We start from the raw sequence: 18,957 nt of genomic DNA on the forward strand, positions 1-18,957 counted from the left end.
AGTAAAACTGACTGATGAAAAAGGATGAAATATGAATTGGTATATGCATAACATTGTATGTTTGCATTTAATTTTTTTACTTCAAATTAACCAGTCAATGAAAAAAAAAAAAAGAAAAGAAATGTGGTTGGCTGGTTAGCAAATTGGTTTGTGTAGGTCCGTCCATGTACAATACGTAATATAAATTATGCTTTGAACGAGGGATATTATTTGAAGTGAAATAGGAAAAACACTATATGGCTTGATTTTTGTTTAATCATTTTGTTTAAAAATGAATACCCCCACCCCACCCCACCCCACGTGTGTATGTTGCGTTCATTCATTTTTGGTTTATTTTGTTTAACTTGTGGAATGGAGTGTACCAAATGATTCAGCCTTTCTACCTTTCTAGAAATAATATTTCATTTATCAGGTTTTATAGAGTACCAAATTCAAAATGAATTCATAAATGACTTTAGCACTGAAATGTACAAAATTGTTTTCATTGACATTTGAAAGGCCAAGAAACCCTTCGAGGACACTAAAACATGAAACTGTTCATTAAAAAATGTAAACCGTCAAATCAGCTAGAGTTGACTGATTGTCAATGTCTTCTTTGAAAAACAAAAGTTCACCAATGCATGATTACAAGTCAAACAAAAGGAATTTGTATTGCCGAATTCAAACAATATTTTCAGGCCTTTTAGTTCATTTCAGAAGCACCACCATAATGCCAAATACAGCAGAAATATTTTATTTTATTTTATTAAAAAGTCACCAGTCACTGTCAAAGTATTATATCAAAGTGTATCCTTTGAGACAGCAAAACAGTGTTCTGCTCTGAGCGGTAATGCTTATAAAACTTGATGGATTTGATATGATTAAAGACAAATAATTATATTTTCCATAACTGTGTATAACAGTGACATTAGCCTGTCCTCAGAGTTCCACTGCAATACAGCCTTTCTGGTCTGGTGTGTCTCGAGTGTCTTTGATGTTGAGAGGTGAGGACATTCAATCATATCCTTCTGACCCAGTTTGGTCCAGTGCTTGGTATTTGTGACAGATCTATTTGATAAGAATCTAGCCATGGTTTGGTCACAATTAGACCAGCAAGCTGCAGAAACACGATGTGTCTTATATTATTTATCAGTCCTCTGCAAATGGGGCTGTAAACAAACCAATGGATAGCCTGAATGGGCAGGAACAGCACCAACAGAGTCCATCTAGTTAATCTTTTATGGGGTATATCACACTGGGAATGAACTGCAGAGCAAGCTCTTATCTTTGAAGTCTCGAGTTTTGAAAAAATAAAATGATTTTGATTCGAATGGCAGCTTCAACTAAAAGTTATTTTAAGAACAAACTACTATAGAGATGTTCAGTTTGTAGTCCTAAAACCAAGAAGATAATGAACATTTTGCCATGTGTTCCCTTAGAATAGCTGTTTTCTGTATTTTATAAAAATAAAGTATGTGATAAATCGTGATCTCAAGAAAATTATGTGACTGTGGCGACATATTTGTGACATTATTTTTGTGATCAAATTATATTATGTTGTTCATTACAAGTATCATGGCAGTTCCAAAGTGAAATGTCCTCTGTGTGAGTTAATTGTTCTCCTACACCAGTGCATTTCCCATATGATGATGTAACTCACTGCTTATCCACCATAGTACAATGCAGAGCTGAAGAAATAAACTAGCTAGTCAAGACTGTTTCCCAAAACCGTAGCAACTTTGTTGCACATTCATTGTTCAATCCATGTTCAATAATACAGAGCTATCGTTAATGACGTTACGCAAGGGGTGGAGTTATAACTTCTGTGAAGTTAAAATGTACATCAAATAAAAAAAGCTTATTTACACGTACACAATAATGCTCTTAAATGCGAGAAAGCTGCTGAAGACATGAAAGCAGAGTGCACTGTGTAATGTGATAGAGGCACTGTGCTGCAATAGTGGGGTTTCCCTCTACATCAGACTTCAGGGTTCCCCCGATGCACTTAACCACATATGCACATGTGCGCTCTTCAAACAAATTAAGAAAAATATAAGTACTTATGCTTTAACATGGACACATGTTAACATGGACACAAGCCATGTACTCCAACAGAAATCATGTGTGTAGAAGCGCTTTTTCTTAACAGCCTTTAATCCCGTAAACAGAGCATGGGACACTGCATTCGTGTTTACATGACATGAAAAATGCTGTTTTCTTAAAGCAACACTATGCAACTTTTGGCCCTCTTATGAGAATTATGAGAGCGAATTAAAAAAATACATAACAAAAGAAAAGGGAAAGACAGATATCTGAAAACATGTTATCTGAGCAGGTAAGTGCCAAATCTTATGCTGTTGTCTTGACTTTTTGGAAACATTGATGTTTTGAAATAAATTACTTTACAAAATTCCACAACGTTCGTTAACATTAGACAAAATGATTACTAGTCTGATTAAAGTTTTTACAACTGCAGGATATTCAGGCCAAATAGACCATGTTAGTAACTAATTTATAGATTGCCATGGTTACCAACCAGTGGTCAACATCATTTCAATACTTGCATGTCCTTGGCAAGCCAAGTGTAATGTTTGGTGTCTTGGAGTGGAAGAGCAAGGAGGCGCAGGAGTAGAATCTTTACATTCTTTAATAACATAAACTGGAGTGGAACAAAATGCTGGAACAAACACTAAATCTAAACTAGCATAACGTAACACTTCAAACATCACAATACAGCAAAGCTTAGCACAACACTTCAAACATTACTTTTCAAGGACTGACGAATACTGAAAACTAGAGGGTATATAAACACATGGAAACTAATGAGGAAATGGAATACAGGTGGGGATGACAATGAACAGATGAAGTGATTAGGGCAGTGGATTCTGGGAAACGTAGTGCTGAGGAAACTTTAAAATAAGAGTCCTTGAACACAGTGGAGACAAACTGTGACATTACCCCCTTTTAAAGGGTGACTCCTGGCGCCCCAAGACGGATGATGTTAGTGAAACGCAGCAGAAGAGCTGCTCGAGGGGTGGAGCCGAGAGGCTTGAGGCTGAGAGCCGTGGAAGGCTCATGTGTGAGAGCCGTGGTCGTGAGCACTGGCAGAGACTGGGGAATGACCTCCGTGGTCATGGGCACTGGCAGAGCCAGGGGATGACCTCCGTGGTTGTGAGCACTGGCAGAGACTGGGGAACGACCTCCGTGGTCGTGAGCACTGGCAGAAAATGGGGAACAGCCTCTGTGGTCGCAAGCACTGGCAGAGACTGGGGAATGACCTCTGTGGTCATGAGCTTAAGTAAAGACTGGGGAGAATGTTTCCTCTTCCTTTTCTTACTCCTTCGGCCAGCAGGGAGCATGGTTATGGGTACGGTCGAGGCTACAGGCACTGGCTCGCTAACCGTGGCAGGCATTGGCACTGGCTTGCTAACCGTTGCAGGCATGGGCACTGGCTCACCAACAGTGGCAGGCATGGGCACTGGCTCACCAACAGTGGCAGGCATGGGCACTGGCTCGCTAACCATGGCAGGCATGGGCACTGGCTCGCTAACTGTGGCAGGCATGGGCACATGTGTGTGTGTGTGTGTGTGTGTGTGTGTGTACTATACATAAACCATATCAATAAAATATCTTACCTGTTGAATAAGAAAAAAGCCATCTCTGGGTCACTTTTAAATCCTTTCAGATCACGGAGTTGTACACATCTGAAAAGCCAAGCTGATGTTGATTCGGGTGTATTATGAACTCTGTCGCTTTCCCTTCTTGCTTGTAGTCTCTGCTCTGTTTGGGGTTTCTTTGTTTTTAAAAAGTGATTTCCTGGAGGGTTGCCATATTGAACGATCCATGGTAAATTTTTCTTGTTCGTTGTGACAACAAAACTTTCAGCTTCAGGTACTCCCACACACGTGCTACAGTAGTCAGATCTTATTTTCTCTGTGTATGGATATGACATCAACACGCACAGGCGAATTACTTATGTATGCAATTTCCTGCGTAATCCATCCTGACCGCTCTAAAATAATAATAATATAAAATCATTTTTATAGGTTTATCAAAGTGTATTTGGGTAAAGTAAATACATGTTTTGGAATATGTATTTTTGTTGCACTCACTTTTTTGTTATGCGCTTTAAGTGCAGTACTAAATTAAAGTCTTGACAGAATGAAATATTTATATGGAATGAAGGATGAGGTTTAAAGGTTAAACCTAAACCTAATTGATAGTGTCATAAAAAGCTAATGTGACATGAAAAACGCAGTTGCTAAAGCAACCATTTTATTTTGTGATTCTTCTATGACACTTAAATTATGCAAACCTTAAAATCTATTGCCTTACAAGTCATGTGCTATAGTAAAAGTGTTTTTCAAGTCATTAGATGGCTTTGTGTGAGGAACAGGTTGAAAAGTAAGTGTTTATGAACTGATTATCTACTGTTTTTCTCATTATTTGTGTGAAAGTGAAAAAGATGCTGTTGTCACAACTCTAGTGTATATTTCTCCTGGTAGAACTGCCGCGATACATACACTGAGCCAGGTAATTATAATTTTGCATAAATGAGGTTATAGATTTCTGTGAGACCAGGTTGGATCAACATTATTTGAAGAGACTTCCCCATTTTGCTCTACAACAAAAATGTGAATTTGAAACCAAAAATGTTTCTTGCTAAAAAAAGTCAACACAAGGACTAACTGCCACGATACATACACTGAGCCAGGTAATTATAATTTTGCATAAATGAGGTTATAGATTTCTGTGAGACCAAGTTGGATCAACATTATTTGAAGAGACTTCCCCATTTTGCTCTACAACAAAAATGTGAATTTGAAACCAAAAATGTTTCTTGCTAAAAAAAGTCAACACAAGGACTACAATGGTTGTTCCATTAATTACAAGTCATTCGTCAAGCACATGACCTCACATACATGCTTGACGAAAAACTAACTGCCACCACCTAGTTATTATTTTACTCATGAATCCAATCCACTACTCTAAAAATCCATCAGATATTCCTGATGGAACCCACTGCAAATCAACCTTCCGGGGTGGCCTGCAAATAGACGTCATGAGTGAACAGCTCTATAGTTCTAGAAGAAGAACAAACACCCAGGCAAAAAAGGAAGGGTGTGTTTTCTATATAGATATCTGTGGTGTTGATGTCAAAGTGTAATTAGCTAGCATTGGATTTACAGGTTATAGAGTTGCCAAAAGTTGTCATTAGTATTTTAAAGGGTTCAGGGGATGTCATAATAATTGAAAGCAGAGGGGGGAGATTTTAAAACAAGAGTACTTAATTCATAAATCCTTATGATCCTGCCTTCAAGCTGTGGGCATACTGATATACATTATGAAACTCCAAGATTCAATGCAAAGTCATTAAATATATCTCTGTACGACCATCTGACCATCCTCTCATGTCATTCAGTTATCGTGTTATAAAGTGAGTGTTAAATCGGGTAGGGGAAGGGGTGCCACCATATTCATACACACACATATACATGTGGAAGTGTAGGTTTTATCACATTTAAGCCTTTTAAAAAACGTGGTGTGACAAATTAATTTTAAAAAGTACAGATGTATTATCCTTTAATGTCAAACTTGCATGTGAAATAATATGAACTGTCACTGTTTGAAATTTCATGTCATCTACACATTTTAACACAAACTTTATTTTATTTTATTTTCAATTTAGCTGAGCGCAATTAGCATCTGGATTACAGGTGATTGGTGAATAGAAAATGTATGTGCCGCAGTACCGCACACAAAAGTTTTGTTAATTAGTCTATATCTGACTCTTTGATGGTTTGCAGTTGCCTTAGGCCTGAACACTTTAATAAATAAATATTTTAGAGCTTTCCAGATTTATGCTAAATACACTTTTGAGTTTTATAAGACAGCAAATGATGAAGGGAGTTTAAACAAAAAACAGATAAACAAGGAAAAAACCTCACTCCGTGGGCACAGGAGTAGTATTTTGGGAAGTTTGCTACTTGATTAAAGTATTTCTGTCGGAACAGGCCTTTCTGTGCAATGGCCTATTCAGGATTCCCTCCTCTGCTTGAAGAGCAGGGCTATACAGAGCATCTATTATTGCCAGAGGAAATTTCACAGGCCTACATTTGTGAGACTACATCATGCCGTCTCCAACACTCTGTGAAATATTTCCTTGGCAACAGGAGAAACAGGGTTGATGCTAAGGGCTAAATGTTGTAGATTAAGCCAATCTGGAACAAAGGCTAACTAGATGGTCCCATATGGAGCTCTATTCATGATCGATATTTAGTGACACAGCATACATGCAGCAGTGGTATTTAGGAGTGAAAACAGAGAGGGCTAGTGGGGACTATGAAATGTCAATCTCCATTTTAATTGCACTCATTTGAGCTCTGAGGTAAACAATGGTGGAATTTGTGTGGGCTGTAAGCTTGCTGAGCTGAAACATGCGAAGCTATGTGGCACAGATCCAGGTATAAGCTCAGAAATGAGGTTAATTCGATTTGACACACCTCTCCATAATGCTTAATATGTGCTGTCGTGCCATTTGTTTACCAATTCAGCAACATTTACCATGATGGCTTCTTTGTTATTTATTTGCAAAGGCTAAGGTTGGTACAGTAAGCCAATTATCCACTGACACTATGTTTCATGGATTGTGTTTATACAGCCAACTGAGAACTGTTGATCTACTATTCTATTAATTTTGAATGCTCTTGGAACAATCCACCAATTTTTCAAGCAGGAGATGGAATTTATATGTAATCTACTTTGTTTATTCATCAGATTACTGCTTACAGACTCAGAATAAGGAACAGGCACTTTCATTGTCTCAATCTATGAAACAATAACGAGATGGAGAAGACCATGTATGTAAAACCGGGGCTAGGTGTCACATCTTTTCCCCAGTGAATATTTTTTATATTGGGTTTATTTTATTAAATCCACTTCTGTAGAGGGCTAGAGGCACATACCCAAGGCTTGTGAACAAAAAAACTATTAAACATTTCCACTGTTATTGACCAGGAAAATATAGAAAAGTTCAATTAACACACATTGACCTATATGGTGTAAGCTGTCACCATGATTAAAAATGTTAAAACAAAAGAATAAAAAAAAAGTATTTGTGTAATTTGGCAAAAACTGTGTATCTGAGATATAGCCCTTGTGACAAATTGCCCTGGTCTCCTCTTAATAAAGGGATCAGAAGAGCTCCATAGATTATAGATTTCATGAGAGTTTAGACAATATTTCTGCATCTTATTAACAGTGTCATCCGTATTCATGCTATATGGTTAATAAGCATGCAGTCACCACAGATGTGGTTCATTATATACTTCCTCTGGGATACTGTAATTACAACTTAAAATCCTACACTAATGTGTTAAACAGATGCTTCACCCATCAGTAAATTCACCTGAGCATCACTGTGCTGTCACTGAGAAATTAAAAGAAAGTAAAACAATCTTTGTACCTGCTTAATGTCTATGTGTCTTCGTGACAAAATACAAAGTGAAATATGTCAGGAATTATATAAAAATCGGACATTACTGCTTGACTAACATTTTAGTAAAGAAATCCACTCCTTCGTTGTATGCCAAAATAGCATAGGCAAAATTAATCCATATTCCTTCTGGCCATGTCTCTTATTTTTTTATTCTGTCCTGCTTTAGAACACTCACTGAGAACTTTATTAGGAACACCTGTACACTTAATTATTCATGCAATTTTCCAATCAGCCAATCATATGGCAGCAGTGCATTGCATAAAATCAGGCAAATATGGGCAGGAGCTTCAGTTAATGGTCATATCAACCATCAGAATGGGGAAAAAAAAGAGTTTACTCTGAATGGTGCCAAAAAAAAAAAAAAGATATAAAATCCAGTGAGCAGTTCTGTAGATGGAAATGCGAGAGGTCAACATGTTTGAGGTATTTGATTAGGGAATTAATTCAAGTATTCCTGAAAGAGGTGTCTTGAGCCTTTGTTGAAGATTGCATTTTAATTCTATGTTGCATTCCTCTGTTCGCAGATTGACCATAAATGCAGAGTGCCAGCTCCAACTTCATAACTTTCCTATGGATGAGCACTCCTGCCCCCTCATCTTCTCCAGCTGTGAGTAGTCTCTTCATTTTGTCTCCATTGATTCACAACATCTTACTCTTTGAGACATGAATTCACTTTGAGACATTAATTTCTGTCCTCCTTTAGTTGTGTTTGTTTTGGATGTCATGTTCAGCTGTACATATATTCACTTCCCTAAGCAGTCAAGTACAGCAATAACTACCTGCACAAGGAAATGTTTTGTTTAAGGCATATCTTTGCAGTGTTGCTTAGGAAACTCATATCATTTTGAATGGTCAAAGCTTTTCTCACCAGGTTGAAATGTATGCCATAAACATTCACTTTGGAAGAACAATATTCCCTAGAATGTCTTTGAAATGTTCTCATATATTCAGAAACAATAGAGAAACATTCTGAAAAGGCATATATACACTATACCAATAGCCATGGGTTTTAATGGACTTTTATAAAATTGCTATGAAAACATATTGTAACTTTCATAACTCAAAATATCCCTATCAGTCGAGCTGTTGCAACTTATCTACTAAGCCGCTATGCATATACTGTTTAAAAGGGTTACTGATCATTTCAGTCTGATTTAGTCTGTTTAAATAGGGCACATTTACATGGGTATTGCTCTGTGAATTTGTCACAATGTAATGACACAATGCAGACTTTACAAAGAAGGTGTTGTTGAAGGAGAAGCACAACATATATAGTTTTAGACTCAACAGCTAACCCACAGCTTGTTTAATCACAGCAAAGCACAGTCACTAATTTCACATGCAAAAGGTTGTTTCATACGATTCTTAAAGACACAGCAGAAAAAGCAACAGCCTTTTTAATTTTAAGGGTGAGAGAGAGTGGACAGTGCTCATAAAAACAAATTTATATGATGCAGAAACATAAAATTCTATTATGAAAATGTGTAAAACATGACCCCTTTTATTCAGAAAGACAATACAATTTATATTTAGCTTTTTATTGGATTTTATGGTTTGTCTTGTTTTCTTAATGATGTCACTGACATGCAAGTCCACTGCTGTCAGAAATGGCATAGTTGTAGGTAATGTGTCACTGCTAATTAGGATATCATGCTTTATGATTTAGGTCTAATACCAGATTAAGTGTCCACCACTTTACTATGTGAAAATGCTAGTGAGGTGTTTTGCTGTAACTCTAAATCTTAATTTCCTTCCATTGAACATGTATACTAACAGGACAGCCTTGTAATTATTCTGCATGTTCAAAGGGCTCTTTCTAGTGATGTGCCCAAAGCCGAATACCTTATTCGGAAAGGCACGAATAATGACTTCAAAACAATTAATGGATTCATCAGAAAAATATACAAAATATTCATATTAAGAGGCACAAGGATATAAAGTTGATAGTTTAAATAAACATATACAAAATTACAAAGAATGAATTAATCTGTGCAGCCAATATTTCAAAAGTGTAAACCTTATAATGAAAATGTGCACGTTGTTAATTCAAATCGGATGGGTGTGGTCTCGAATCGTATATACGACATCATATACACTTTCCACTTCTTGAAATGTCTATGTTAATGTATCGCAGTATTGACATTTGATTCTCATGTATTCATTTATAGTAGGGGTGCACGATTTTAGCACAAATCATAATTGTCGATTACTGCCCTTGATATTGTAATCGCGATTATTAATCAGTGGTGCTCCAGTTTCTTTTAAATGCATTACAATTATTTTAGATTGTAATAATGTTTGTTAATGTAAGGCAAATAAAATTATTTTAAATGTATATCTATGGTCCGCGACCCTGTACACAGGATAAGCGGTTGACGATGGATGGATGGATGGATGGTATATCTATGGTATATAATAAATTTAATTATTAGTCCACGTACAGTAAATATGGCATATAAAATATTCAAACTTATTAACAACCGATTTAAATTGACCAAGTTAATCTGTTCAGTAAGACAGGGGACCATTCATCCCGTTAGAACTTCAATGGTGATCTTGTTCATGTAAGAACATTTTTTGCATTAGCGGTTGCACTTTGGAAATTAAAAACAGTCATTTGCGATCAGAGTTTGAGTGATTCATGAAAATTTTAAATCTACCAATACCAGTGGTGTTACAAGTGGGTCTTATTAGAGCAGACGTGATAACAATGACGGTAATTCCTGAAATATGCTATTTATGCCATGTTCTTTATTTTGGCTACACTTCCAAAACACACTTAAAACAGTGAATAACTTTATTGCTATTTTGTACAAATCACATTCACATTGGCCTACTTATTAACACAACAAAACAAAACGTCTAGGTTACGGATGTAACTTCCGTTCACTGATGGTGGGAACGAGACGTTGTGTCGAAGAAGCGACACTAAAACTACATAGCTTTGTTTCATATAGATTACATTGCAGGATAATATTTGTTTTAAATTTGAATTGTTTTATTTAAAAGTAGAAATCTTAAGCTTTCTTTAGACATATGTTTCATGTTTGTGTGATAAGTATTCACAGAGTTTCAGTTCATTTTTGTGACATGTTTCAGAAATATGCTTGTGAACACGGAGACTGCTAAAAGCTCACCCTTTTTATTTTCTTTATTTTACAAAAGCACAAGGTTTTGTTGTTATTGTGAGTGTACACAAAGAAAAGTAGACCCTTTATAGTCTCTAAAGATGTCTTACACTTATCTGTATGCCCCAAAATGACGGAGTATTTTAAGTTTTTTCCGCTGTAATGACGAAAATATCCAGCAGGACGCGCTGAGGTCGACCCCTGTCATGCAACTCTCAGATTACTGTGGGAATTGCTTGCTGTAGGTATGAATAAAGATCACTGTGGGAATCGCATGTCATGGTCGCTCATTGAGTTTCAATTGGAGTAAAACTGCCAATGTAAAAACGATAGAACAGCATTGTAAGTAGCTCATAAAAGATGTCACAGGCTCTCCCCTTGTTCAGGAATTGTTGTTGTGTTTTGGCATATATGACATCCTTCATGTCTTTCCAGATATTTCTCTTTTGATTGAACTGCATTTATTTCCTTGCTTTTTATTTATTTTGGTATCGTTTCCCTAAGGTGTACAAACAAGCTTGGTTCCAGTTCACATTGGTCTTTTTTAGTTGATTGATGTCTTTTAGTAAATGTTTACACTTTATATTGCATCTGTATGGATACATGTAATTTATTGTTTTTAAGGAATATCCCAGGTTCAATAGAAGTTTGGCTCAATCAACAGCATTTGTGGTATAATGTTGATTTCTAATCAATTTAGACGTTTCCATCCTTTTATAAAAATAAAAATAAAAAAACTTGCAATGGAAGCGAATGGGACCCATTTGTAAATGTTAAAATACTCACTGTCAAAAATATAGCCACAAGACACAAACAATATTAGGGGTGGGTCAAAATATTAACTTTATGATGCATCGCAATCTTCATTTGAACGATCTTGTTATCGATTCTTAAATCCCAAATAGATTTTTTTGCTCTACGTGCAACAAAAGTCCTGGCGCAACCATAACAACACTACAATGAGAATAAATCACTTGCATATGCTACCTAATTTCGCACTGTGCTAATTAAATGTATATATTTGGCAACATGCTGGTGAATGTTTACATTTAACTCACCAGTAACTCTACGTGGTATAGTGGCAGCGAGATCCTTTCACTAAATGTTAAGAGTAAAAGTTGTTCTTTTTAATGTGTGTTAAGACAAGTTTGACACAACCCATCGAATAATGTGTCTTTTAATAACATTTCTGTTTTCTACAGTCAGTTGTTGATAAAAAACATAAAATATATATTTAATTCTAATCATACATGGCACAGATAAGATAAGGCCATTGGAGACCTCTCTCATTAACATGCGCTCACCTAGAGACACTCTTTACAGGAATGCAGTTTTTGACAGTACTGGTTTAGCACTTGTCCAACAAATCAATGTTAATACTTGAAAATAGTACAGATTGTGCAATTAAATAATTAACATGTAACAGAAATTATTATATGAAATATAATATCTTATTTATTGAATACATGGATTTGTTTATTTTTAAAAAGCCAAAATAATGAAAAACTGATAAATTATTAGTCAAATTTATATTTTTGTAATGTACCTAGTTAGAAGGTCCCCTGTATAACTAACAGAAATAGATTGGAGAGAATTTCTTCATATATAAGCAAAAGGGACAAATTTTAATGAAATATACCAATATTTACATTTACATTTATGCATTTGGCAAACGCTTTTATCCAAAGTGACTTACAGTGCCCTTATTAAAGGGACAATCCTCCCAGAGCAACCTGGAGTTAAGTGCCTTGCTCAAGGAAACAATGGTGGTGGCTGTGGGGATCGAACCGACAACCTTCTGCTTGCCAGTTCATTGCATTGAAATCGCAATCTAATTGAGAGCTTGTGAATCTAATCGATTCGGAAAATCTGTATCAATACCCTGCCCTAAACAATGCATGTTTACATGATTTTGTGTTAAAATCACTTATTATCCTTTTAGAGTAAAGTTACATCCAATTTTAAACTTTGTTGGCATAATGACATAAAGCCATAAACCCTGTAATAACTTTGCAACTCAAATAATACACTTTTAAAGGTGCAATATGTAATATATTTACCGTACTAAAGGATACAATTATCATAATACGCCATTAGAGATTTAGGAAACATGCTAAGTTGAAATACTGGCTTCTCCAAAAACAATGCTAGAGCCAATGCTACTTTGAAATGTCTGTTCCGGGCCTTAATTTCTGTTTATGTTTTGGCCTGTGGGATCCAATAATATTTTGATACCTAGGATTGCCAGATTTGAAACAAGTTAGCAGGCAAACACCGTGCACTGCAGCCATGGAAGCCAGCAATACATCAAGCTAACAATGACAGAGTTATAAAAATCCACATGAGCTGGTTTATAATTGGCAAACAATAAAAACATTGCAAATGTATACATTAGCTGATCAACTTACAGTGTAAGCCTCGATGCTTGCCATTGTCAGTTTGCTCGTTCCTGTTGCATGTTCACAAACTGGCAACACGTGTGAGCTTCGAGCCTGGGGAGGAGGGGGCGGGGGAGACAACGCTCTCCAAAATTTTGAATTTGGACTGCAGTACCCATTTTAAAAGCTCGATGTCAATGATAAATATTGCTCATTTAAGTATGAGTTGTTTAAGACAAGTTGGGATGAGTTGAAATAATGTTTTGTGGTAATCAACATTATGCCACAAATGCGGTCAATTGAGCTAAATGTCTATTAAAACCGGAATATTCCTTTAGTCGTAATTACATGGCAATCTAATAATTTTTCTTTTAAGAAAAATTATAATCTAAATCTAAGTGAAATAATCACAATCCATATAAATATTTGTTGTGTGAAATTAATTATGTCCATTTTTAAGCAAATTATGAATGTACCTGTTTGTGGCATCATTTCCATTAAGATCAATCATTTTGCTACTAATATCACCTTATCAATGTGTTGAATAACTACATGGAAATATACAAGTGTTTGTATGTTATCTGTTTAAACAGACTGTGTTTGTCTATTATTGGGATTTATTTTAAGATCAGATAAAAGTTTATGACGAATTTATGTGGAAAACGTCTAGGCCAATGAGAAATTTGCAGACAGAATTTGCATGTCCCGCCCCCGGTCATACAGGTAAAAAGGGAGGGAAATGCATCTGTTTCATTCAGGATTTTTCTGACGGTTCAGCAATGTGGCCGGGGGGACACAATGTCTCGTTCCCTCCATCAGGGAATAGAGGTTACATCCGTAACCTAGAAGTTCCCTGTCTGTCGCTCACTTTGATGTTGTGTCGAAGAAGCAAAACTAGGGGTCCAATTTAAATCACGCCATACGCTGAACCGGGTACGTGCACCACTGACACAGGTGCGGGCAGGTAGCTTGCGTGCCCAAACGACGGAGAGTGGCTGCACATACCCTTACCCAATGCCCTATAAAATCAACAAAATCTTCTGGTTCTTTACACCCCGATAGGGGGAACAAGGCGACGTTCCAAGCATGGAAGCAAGCCTCGCCAGCCATGCCTTTCCAGGGAGCGGAGTTCATGGGATCTCTTGGGGTAAAAGCGCACGGTATTACCTCAGCGGAGGGAAAGGGAGCTAGGTGCAAGCGGTCCACCCGGTCAGTTTGTCAGTTTGCACCGAGTTCTAGCGGCTCGGACCTGAGAAAACATGGAACGAAACATAGGATTGTAAAATCTCGCAAAGGTTGGGTGTTGCCCAACCCACTGCTCTGCATATGTCTGCTAGGGAGGTGCCCCTGGCCAGTGCCCATGAGTACGCAACACTTCTTGTTGAGTGTGCTTGGACCCGTAAGGGGGAGGTGGGGGGCACGGCCTGGGTGTGATAGGCCAACGTAATGGCGTCCACTACTACTAGGGAAAGTCTCTGTTTGGAGACAGCGTTCCCTTTCCGCTGTCCACCAAACAGACAAAGAGCTGCTCAGAACGTCTAAACCTCTGCGTGCGGTCCAAGTAGATGCACAAAGCACGTACCGGACACAGCAATTAAGGGGCTGGGCCTGCCTCCTCCTGGTCCCTGAAGGGAGTGGTAGGAACCTTGGGCACATAGCCCGGTCGCGGCCTTAGGATCACATGAGTGTCTGCCGGACCGAACTCCAGGCAGGTGTCGCTGACAGAGAACGGTTGCAGGTCCCATCCCTTTTGATGGAGGCGAGCGCGATCAGGAGGGCCGTCTTCAAGGAGAGGGCCCTGAATCCGACTGATTCTAGCGGCTCGAAGGGGGGTCTCTGAAGGTCCGAGTGGACCACTGAGAGATCCCAGGAGGAGAACAGGCTTGGCCGGGAGGGATTTAACCTCCGGGCGCCTATTAAGAACCTGATAATTAAGTCGTGCTTACCCAAAGACTTGCCGTCTACTGTGTCGTGTTGGGCCGCGATAGCAGCTACATACACCTTCAAGGTGGAGGGGGACAGCCTCCCCTCCAACCTCTCCTGCAGGAATGAAAGCACTGACCTAACCACACACCTCTGTGGGTCTTCAGCCCGGGAAGAACACAATTTACAAACAAGTGCCACATCAGGGCGTAAAGTTGCCTGGTAGAGGGAGCTCTGGCTTGGTTGATCGGGTCTACGACAGAAGGTGTTAGATCAGCTAGATCTTCCGCATTCCGTCCAGGGGCCAGACTTGGAGGTTCCAGAGGTCTGGGTGCGGATGCCAGAGCATGCCCCGTCCCTGAGAAAGAAGGTCCTTCCTCAGGAGAATTTTCCAGGGAGGAGTACGAGATCCAAGATCCAAGTCCGAGTGGCCCAATAGGGATAGTGACTGTGGAGGAGGTCCTGTGGAGGGGTCCTCTAGACTCGTCAGAACCGACCGGCCGGGGGACAACATTCGTGGGGCTGGAGGCGAGAGGTCTGCATTCAATGTGCCGGGACTGTTGAGGTGTGGCGGCAGAGTGCCGTGAGAACGGCATTTGCGGGCCAGGTGACCCAGAGACAAAGGGAATTGCGCTTTTATTAAGAATGTGGTTCGGGCTGCGGCAAAGTAACTAAGCATAACTGAGGATTCTCCTCCCGGCCCTCCACCGGGGGACAGAGTGGTCTGCTTACAAGCTCCTGAGCAAACGTCTTGGTCCCTGGGTCGTCCATCTAAGGAACGCTTGGGAGCATTCCGGGTCCTCGAAGGGGTTCGGGAGAGGGGGGTCGTGCGCCTCCTGTGGGGCGCTCGATGCTGGGGCTGAGAGCTGGGCCCGGGTTGAGGCGAAGCTGCACATTTCTTGGGCATCGCAGGAGGACGCCCTCGGCGGGCAGATGGAGCACAGCACGCGCTGTAGGTGCAACGGAGCATGATGTGAGATATGGCCTCCATCTGCTTTTTCACCGCTGAGAACTGCTGGGTGAAGTCCTCGACGGTGTCGCCGAAAAGGCCGAACTGGGAGACAGGTGTGTTGTGGAAGAGTGCTTTGTCTGCTTTACGCATCTCGACCAGGTTCAGCCACAGATGTAATTCCTGAACCAAAAAGAGTGGCCATCGCCTGCCCGAGTGACCGCGCTGTGACCTTCGTGGCCCTTAGTGCGAGTTCGGTCCCTGAGCGCACTTCCTGCAGCACGTCGGGATCAGGACTACCAAAGTGCAGTGTAACCCAGATAACATTAGTTACCAGTAAAGGGTTAAAGGAGAAAGTGTTCTAGATGGAAAAGACATGTATCCAATCACACATAGTGCTGTAGTGACTGACACTTCTGTGAGCCAATAGTAGCAGCCATTAGAGGCCTGCCCACAGGTTGCGCGGGTGCTGTTTTTCAGCAGATGAGAAAGACCGGAGATGAGAACAGATTAGACGAAACAGCAGCGTGGAGTATTTCTTCAGAAACTCCTTGCATTAAATATTAAGAGCGCTTGGAAAGTTGGATTTTGGATGCATCAGCCTGAAGTAGTGTTGTTGAAAAGAGAGAAGAAGTGAGGCGGATATCGGAGGAGAATAGATGGAACGGATTTAAGAGTGAAGTGATAAACTTCCTTTTGTGAAATAGTGATTCTATTTTGTTTTGGTGAGTGAAAATTCAGATATTAATCTGATTCATATAAAAGATATGATTAAAAGATAAAAGTTGAGTTTGAGCTGGCCGCGTGCAATGCGTGAGCTGAATTGAGTAACATGGGCCAAAGCTACCACATGTAAAGTAAAAAAAAAAAATGCAAATTGTGTCATAAAATGTGAGCGATTGATTTATAAGCATTGAGGAGTTTAATAAATGTCAAGAAGTTAGATTGATGTGTTATTTTGGACATGTATATGATTTGTTACAAGAATGTTTGAATCTGAGATTAATTATTGTTCCATTGCCTTGTCTTTTGCAAGGCTGGGTTTTTTTGTGTGTGTGTTCTGTTCTATCCATGTGAACGTGATTCCTGTGAGAATTCCTGTTTTGTGCCGAGTATAATCTCCTGGAGGGGAATCGTCTGGTTGAACGACATGGTTATACGTGCACAAATGGCGAGCTAGCTGCCCTCGGACCATTTCCATTTTGATCTGTGCTTTGTGACCGTCAAATGGTAGGACAATTCTGATTTTCCTTGTTTTTTCGGACACGAAAGACTATTTCCTCGGATTTGTTTGATTTTTGCCCTTGAAAGGAGAGACTTTATTTTTTGGAACTCAAACCAATCGGAAGAGAGTTACATGACTCTCTGAACTGAGCTATATGATTCGCAAGCTTCGATCAATTGAGTCGTTTGATCATTTGTTTAGCGGAGTCAAATTGTTGGGTTCTGTATTTCCAATTACCGTTTTGTTTTGAAAAGAAAAGTGAATTATTGGAAGAACTTCTATATCTGAATTTATTTTGGGTCAAATTGGTATAATCACATTTTTTGTACATTGGGTTTCGTACATTTTGAATGTAATATTTTATTTTATTATTGTAATTTACTTTGGCTAATGTGAAAGAGACAGACAAAGTGTTGAATTTTGAGAGTCCACTTTATTTACACATTGAGTGAAAAATATGAAACCTCATTGAATTGAAGCTGTTGAGTTGTTGAATCTTTCAGCCTAGAGGAAAGTAATAGAAGAGTGATGACTGTTTTCTTTTATTTACTTAATGTCATTGATTGATGTGCATATGTGATTGATCACAAATGAAACAAAATACAAAGAGAGCAAAATTTTCAACTATTCACTCACCTGCATTCGTCATTTCCTCCCTCCAGTAGACGTTCCTTACTTCTGATTATAGTGGCCCATATTGAATATCATTACTGGGTGTAGCACATCAGTTACGTTGTGCGCTACACGCTACAGCAGATCTTTAAGTGCCTCGGCCTGGTGGACTTGCAGGAGGGCCATGGCATGCAGGGCAGAAGCGGCCTGTCCAGTGGCATTGTAGGCTTTGGAGGTCAGTAAAGATGTCATCTTACAGGCCCTGGAGGGGAGCACAGGGTGATCCCGCCAAGTGGTGGCATTCTCGGGACATAGGTAGATCGCAACCGCTCTGTCCACCTGGGGAACGTCGTGTACAAGTGGGCCGCTCTGCCGTCGAGGGTAGTGAGAGCGGATGAGCGAGAGGCACGATGAACCAATTATCCAGCCATCAAGGCTGTGGGGAGGACAGAGGGTTCCAGTCCAGCCACACGCTGACGGCGGCCCGGGCAAGCATTTCGGACATCTGGGTGTCAGCCTCAGACTGGGCATGCTGGCCCGAAGGTGGCAGCCCAGTCGAGTCATCCACGTCAGACGTCGGACAACTCTCCGATGCAGCGGCGAGCTCATCCGGCTTGGGGGGCTCAAGAGGATATGCAGGCTGGCCGTGAGTCAAGCCGCTGTTGCCTTGAAGGCGGGTGGTTCGTGGGCACGTAGCCGGCGAAACCGAGCCCGCTGCCAACCCCAAATCGCCTCCATCGCCAGCCGGGTCATCCTCAATCCCATGGGAAGAAGGAGCGACGCGGGGGGCCATTGCCATGGTAAGATTATCGTAGTGAGAATACGAACCATCCACAAACGCTGCCTTGGTATGATCGCGGCCCAGACACACGAGGCAGTGCCTGTGACCGTCAGGAGCGGAGAGCACTCGACCTCATCCAGGAACTACACAGGGGCGGAAAGGCATCTTTATAAAAACGCATCCTGAAAAGGACGTTCAATGCCACTGTGTATTGCTCTTTTAGAGAAAATACTGTTTTAGTGAAAATTTCTCTTTTACTAGCACTGTCGAAGTGCCCAGTGGCAAAGCTTCACTGCTGTGCAGGGAAGGAGAAAGCTGCTGATATGCGCCGTAGATTCAACAGCAATCGCTCAGAGATGGGAGGACACAGACTGTGACTCGCAGCTCTATGCATACACAACTGATCGGCTCAGAAGAAAATTTCGGAATGAAACAGACGCATTTCCCTCACTTTATACCCGTATGTCCGGAGGGCGGGACATGC

The 18,957-nt window shown here is 39.9% G+C and overlaps 1 protein-coding gene across 2 annotated transcripts in view; it reads left to right on the forward strand.

Moving 5' to 3' along the window:
• The window catches only part of LOC127646424 (gamma-aminobutyric acid receptor subunit gamma-3-like), a 256,679-nt gene that overhangs the window by 209,510 nt on the left and 28,212 nt on the right, over window positions 1-18,957 (forward strand). For both annotated transcript variants that reach the window (XM_052130068.1, XM_052130070.1), the window contains exon 5: window positions 8,002-8,084. In XM_052130068.1, coding sequence (XP_051986028.1) covers window positions 8,002-8,084 — 83 coding nt within the window. The remainder of the gene's footprint in view (window positions 1-8,001; window positions 8,085-18,957) is intronic.

The sequence above is a fragment of the Xyrauchen texanus genome, chromosome 7 (genome assembly GCF_025860055.1).
Source record: "Xyrauchen texanus isolate HMW12.3.18 chromosome 7, RBS_HiC_50CHRs, whole genome shotgun sequence".
NCBI classification, from domain to species: domain Eukaryota; kingdom Metazoa; phylum Chordata; class Actinopteri; order Cypriniformes; family Catostomidae; genus Xyrauchen; species Xyrauchen texanus.